This window comes from Physcomitrium patens, chromosome 2 (assembly GCF_059467195.1).
Source record: "Physcomitrium patens ecotype Gransden chromosome 2, ASM5946719v1, whole genome shotgun sequence".
In the NCBI taxonomy this organism is placed as follows: domain Eukaryota; kingdom Viridiplantae; phylum Streptophyta; class Bryopsida; order Funariales; family Funariaceae; genus Physcomitrium; species Physcomitrium patens.
The window spans coordinates 6,858,633-6,864,846 of NC_143411.1; the positions used below are offsets into that span (position 1 = coordinate 6,858,633).

The following is a 6,214-nucleotide window of genomic DNA, read 5'->3' on the forward strand; positions in this document are numbered from 1 at the left end:
ATAAAAATAAATGAGATATCAAATGGAATATTGTGACGATTGCGAGCAGGAACTGTCACGTGCCCCATTTCGAAGACCGAACCAGAATTCCCGAGCCTGAGGCTCTCAGGTACGGTAACCTCGATCCTAGTCATCTCAGCCATACTCCACAACCATTAAACATCTTCCACGTTTCATGCCTTCGGGTGATTATTGGTTCGGAGCTTCGCCCTCCTGTCATAGCCACCTCTCCCTACTTAGATAATCGGCGCAGGATCGAACCCGGCCTCTGACCCCCCCACCCTTCACTTCCACCACCATCCTCCTTCCCTTCCCTTCCCTTCCGTCCACTTGCTTCAATTTGGATCGCCGTTCTGTCTTGCAGCGAGCTGATCATTCTCACTGATTTGCTGCCATGCTCTATTTTGTGGCGCGGCATTGAGCAAGCAAAGTATCACTCTCTCTCGTGCAAGGCAGCGAGCGAGCTCTTGTGTACATTCGTGATCAATCTTAGTATTGCTGCTGCTGCTGATGCTCTTACCGCGATTTTGAATTTAAGCTGCTCGAAACGAGAGTGTTCAAAATTTAGGTCATTGGAGCGCCGAGAGTGGGTGTGGAGAGGAGGGCGTGAGAGGGGGGATGGTTGGTTGAGGGGTCCGATCGAGGGGTGTGAGGGAGGGTTTGAGAGTGTGTGCCTTTGTCGCGAATTGAGACGATTGGGGAAGATGCGGATGGGGAAGAGTGGAGGAGGGACGGGGCATCTGGGAGGGGAGCTTCAGTGGAGGTTGTTTGATGGTTCGGTTTGCTGGAGACAGGGGACGAGTTACTTCCGCGGCATTGCTCTGGCTGTTTTGTTTCTGTGCCAGGCTTTCCACGCTTTCGCCTCTGATGCTGGTATGCTCCGTCCTTTTTAGTGCTTCATGGCGTTGCGTTTCTGCTAGTAGTTTTTTTTAGCGTCTGGTTTATCTTTGGAACTCAATTCTGGGACTTGGTAAGAAGGTGTGTAGGTCTGAGAAATTTGAAGGAAGTGTTCTGCATGTCTAGACGCATAGCTGTTGCACCTCGTTTTCACTTTGAAGTCCTGGGATATGGATTTAGGGGTTTCTTTGCAAAATTCTTGGATATCCTGGTTTTGCATATTATCTCAGATTCTGAATCTTTACCGAGCTCAGTTTGATCTCTTTCATAGTGCTTAATTCTTACGTATTTTGAGTTCGGAGTGTACTAGCTTTAGCTGGTGAGGTTACCTCTGTTCATTTTCACAGACTTGAATCCGCTGAAGAAATTGTAATGACAGCCTAGGGTTTTAGTTCTGGAAGCTTCAATTCCAGGTTATCGCTTTGAAGCCTGATTTTGAGTTATTGTGGCTTGGCAGCTTCTTATTTGCAAAGTGGAGATGCCGCTTTATCTTCAGGAGACTATACCATTGCGATAAAGCAATATAGCAAATTTATTGGTGAGTAGAAACTTTGCTACTAAGAGATTAATGAGAGTACAGCAATTTGAGCTTTCGTAAAGCTGTTGGAAACTAAAGTCTTTCATTTCGTTTCTGTTTTTCATGCGAATAATCAATGCAAAATTTCATAAACCCCATTCGAAGCACTAAGTGGTTCCATCATGGATTTGCAGAACTGGATCCAGCAGCACCATTAGGTTTTACAAAAAGATCAGCTGTTTACCTTCAACAACGGAAGTACCGTGAAGCTTTGGTAGATTTAGACAGGGCGCTATCAGTGGATTCAACGTTCTTTCAAGGTTACTTGAATAGAGGACGACTTTTGCGACAAATGTGTCGGTAAGAAATTGATGCGTCATGACTTCAACCATTTGACCATTCGCGTCTCATCTTTCATGTTGCTTACTTCTGTTGATAAGGGACTGCAAATATCGTCTGTTCTAATTCCCAATGCGCTACACCTTGGTGGCTGCAGTTTCAAGGAAGCCGAGAAAGACTTTGACAAGGTATTGGAGCTGAAACCTGGGCACTCACATGGGACGAAGGACCTGAAGCAGTCAGTTCATGCAGCAGCTTTGCTAGAAAAGGCCACTGCATTATTTGATGCTGAGGATTTCGACCAGGCTGCGGAGGCTCTGGAGAACGTTCTGGACATATCTTCAGAGTGCGCTCAGGTAAATTGAATGCTGTAAGTGGATGTTTTGTTCTCGTAAATAGCCAAGACTTTATCAAGCGGTGAAGCTTCGAGAAGATTTGCATTTGAATTATATCAATATGTTGAATGGGTTTCAGGATTGGTTTTTGTTGGGCTCTAAGTGATGATAATTTTAGCTTCATATTCGACAAGAAATGTTTGGGTTTGCGATTATTTTAAATAATATTTCTGCACATAACATTCTTGGCTGCACCAGCTATGTGTATGTCTAAAGACTAGAACCAGAGTAACTACAACAATATTTCCGATAGCCATGCACCTCATGAACTGCTAAGTTTGAGGCTTCTTTTTAGGAGCAACCGGGTTTTTCCTGGACAGAAAGCAATTTATACATCGACTTGGATGGATGTGGACGATTATTGATCTTATTAATGTATGATGTATGGATTGACCCGTGCAGGCGCGGTTGTTGAGAGCTAAATTAGCTTTGAAGAAGAAAGATTTCAGTGATGCGGTTGCGGAGGCAGGGCGTGTGCTGAAGTTGGATGATGGTGACTTGGATGCTTTACTGGTTCGTGGAAATGCATACTTCTATCTTGCTGACCATGATGTTGCCCTCAGGTACTTATACATTTCTTTTGTGATGTTTTTGAACGTTACATGTAAGTGGGTTTTCTATCTCAGTTGTTCTGTGAATACTTTGCTTTTACAGGCTCTTTTGCTTTCAATGACGTAAATCCTTGTGCAGGCATTATCAGTCAGGTCTCCGTTTGGACCCCGAACATGGAGAATTGAAGAAGCAGTATTTTAAGTTGAAACTTTTGCTGAGAAAGACGAAGGCTGTATGTCTCGATTCCTTGCATTGCAGAATTATATTAACTTAATCTATGCTCCTTATACTTCCAGGCTTTGGAAGTGTATTATCTTGGCATGTTCAGGAAAATTTGTGCTCTGTGAACTGCCAGTGCAGTTTGGTATCGCTCATGAATTTTAAGTGTATTCAATAGGTCGTTCCGGAGACTTTTGCTTGATTACTAAGTTGTGGAAATCTGCAGGCTGAAGAAGCATTGGAAAAGAATAAGCTTCGCACCGCTGTTGAAGCCTACTATGCTGCCCTGGAGGTTGTACCAGACCATGATCTTCACAACATCAAGCTGAATATGGGCCTCTGCAAAGCACTGGTTAAGCTTGGACGTGGGAAGGATGCTGTTACGCGTTGCTCTCTCGTTGTGGGAATGGATAGTGCTTCGGTTGAGGCATTGCAGCAGGTGCGTGATGCTTCTCATTATAGATACGTTCCACAAAGTATTGTCGTATCTATATCTTTCTTATCAATAATCATTCACTCATACAATGTTCTAAGCAATATAATAAAGCATAATATTGAAGAGCAGTCGAAGGTCGGAGTAGAAAAAATCAACGGCAGATTTGGTGTGGATGCATCTGACAATCTAGTTTTGTGTTTTTAGAGGGCGGAGGCTAGATTACTTGTGGAAGACTGGGAAGGAGCTGTGGCTGATTTTAAGGCCGCAATTGAGCAAAATCCACAGGTTAGTACTTGGAATCGTACTTGGAACCCTTTCTGATTAGATTCGTGAACGTTTTTGAATTTTGATTTTTAGATGATTTTATCGCTGTAGTAACAAGTATCGGAAATTGCAGTCTTTGGGCATCTTTCGAGGTCAATCACGCCAATCTGCTTCCGTAGAACAGTCGTGGAACTCTTTCCTGTTCAAGTCCTGTCTGAAAATCAGCGATTATTTCGGTTATTTCTAATGATAAGAGTGTTATTTGGCAGGACCACGACCTTAGAGAAGGACTTCACAGAGCTGAGCATGCCTTGAAGTTGAGCAAACGGAAGGATTGGTATAAGATTCTCGGTTTGACGAACACAGCATCAGCTGCAGAGATCAAACGTGCTTACAAGAAGCTTGCACTTCAGTGGCATCCGGATAAAAATCAGGATAACAAGGAGGAAGCGGAAAACAAGTTCCGTGAGGTTGCGGAGGCTTACGAGGTGAATTATCAAGCCATTTTGCAAACGGAGCAGCATGTGATAACTCGTAGCACTAGGACGCCACATTCTTCAAAATCTTTGAGTACTTGTATCTACACCTTTTGGGTTTTTACATTTTTCTGAAGACTTGCTATATTATTCCAATGCTTAAACCTGTTAATGTATTCGATTATCACAGGTACTTGGAAATGAAGAGAAGAGGGAACGGTATGATAGGGGCGAGGACATGGAAGAGCAGCAAATGGGTGGAGGCCATGGATACAACCCGTTTAATGGTGGAGGCCAAACATTCTCTTTCCAGTTCGAGGGAGGGTTTCCTGGAGGCGGATTTCACTTTTAGGATCTAGTGCGTAGCTCAGTAGTCCCGTACCATTCATCTGTGGCATCGCCAAAGTAAAGCTTAAATTGTTACAAACATGGATGCTCTTTGGAATCGTATCCGCTCATCGTGACTGTTGATTGTAGTATTCCAGCTCAACGTTTGTGAATGCTCCGGCAGTAAATTCGTCAGAAGATTTCGCTTGGATAGCTCAGTAACGTCAATGGCGCTCTCTGCGTCATGGTGTGCTTTTATGCCAGACTTTGGGTATCTAAGCCGTAGGCCTATTTTATTTTCCTAAAACTGTTCGCCTAGTTTATACCCGGTTTTCCTCGACTACCATCAATAATGACATCCCAAAGTGCCTGAAGCTGAGCAGAAAGGGACGTGGGTTGTCACTCAATTCACGGCTACACTGATCCTTACCTTTCCCAGCTTAGACAGGAATGCCAGGCACTGAAATGTGTATTGAACCGAAAGGAACAGAGAGTATGTGTGAGCCTGTGGCTGTGGCTCTTAAGAAAACGTCGAACAACCCTATGCAAGCATTCAAGACTGCATCGCCTTAACGCTATATTTGTTGTTTTGGTTTTTTAATTTTGTTTGGAGATTTGTGCATGGGAAAATATTGAAAATAGGCTTGACAAACGCTAATATGTCGAAAATAGGCTCATCAAAATTTTAACTTCTAAAGTAGTCCGTGGAGGTGATCACTTTGGCAAAAGTCTTTTGATTCTTGGCAACAATAAGTTTGTAGATTTGTTCAATCAAGAGTGTAATTTGCAGATTATGTTTGAGTCATGTTTTGCAATGCAGCCTGCTTGTTGTCAATCAAGAGTAAACAACTACAACCAAAACTACTCTGAGAACATGTAGTCCAGCCAATGATAGGTGCAACTCGGACCACTTAGCAGCTGCACTCTTGTATTAGATTTTGCAATCCCATCACAAGGACTATTTTTGAAATAAAAAAATAAAAAAATAAAAAATTGGTTTTTTTTTTGTATATCAACATTGGTCAAGCCTATCTTTAGTAATTTTTCTTTGAGTATTGCTTTGAGGTTTAAATCGTAAAGTTGCTAATTGTATGAGGGATTGTAGAAAATTATAATGCAATTAACCTGAAGGTGTTCATTATTCTAAAATTATTAGCTATTTCACACACGAGTACACAAAGACGACACTAGAAAATATTGATTATGGAAAAAATGTGTACAGTTCAGTCAATTGTTTTGTATTATGAATATTTCAAAAATAAATTGATTCCAGATAAATTATGATATGATTTGGGACGGTTTGAAGTTTTATTTTCAAGAATCATCTTGGCTTATAATTGAATTTATTAATGTTACCCATGAAAATATATAGACACGCCTTAGTATATTGTTTTGTAATGATTAAAAACATTTGAATTTTTTAAGTATTGTCAAATCACTTATACAATTAAAATACTGCATTGTTGAAGAATCACTGTGACTATTATATTTTATGAATTGCATTCAAATGAAATTAACAAGAAATTTTGTTGTAGAATTTCTTGATATAGCTACCAACAAATTCATAACCATTGAGGACAATGAAATGAAAATGAAAATTTCTAAGTTTAAATTTATCATTTTTAGATAAATATAAAATATTTTTATTTTTATTTTATTGATAATATTATAGCAACTAACTAAAAGATTTTAAATATACTTTTTAGGTGTAGAATGTTAAAGACATGATGTTTTCATATAATGTTTGAATGTTATAGACCATGTTACACAACTTTTGATAATTCAGTAGTTG

General features: G+C 40.7%; 1 protein-coding gene across 1 annotated transcript; it reads left to right on the forward strand.

Moving 5' to 3' along the window:
* Nucleotides 1-264: 264 nt before the first annotated feature.
* On the forward strand, nucleotides 265-4,524 carry LOC112278813 (dnaJ protein P58IPK homolog B). Its single transcript, XM_024512610.3, has 10 exons — nucleotides 265-873; nucleotides 1,355-1,435; nucleotides 1,609-1,774; nucleotides 1,911-2,109; nucleotides 2,551-2,711; nucleotides 2,839-2,932; nucleotides 3,146-3,358; nucleotides 3,560-3,640; nucleotides 3,889-4,107; nucleotides 4,286-4,524. Exons 1-10 carry the CDS (start codon nucleotides 705-707, stop codon nucleotides 4,445-4,447), a joined length of 1,545 nt encoding a protein of 514 aa, XP_024368378.1. The 5' UTR covers nucleotides 265-704; the 3' UTR covers nucleotides 4,448-4,524.
* Nucleotides 4,525-6,214: the final 1,690 nt, after the last annotated feature.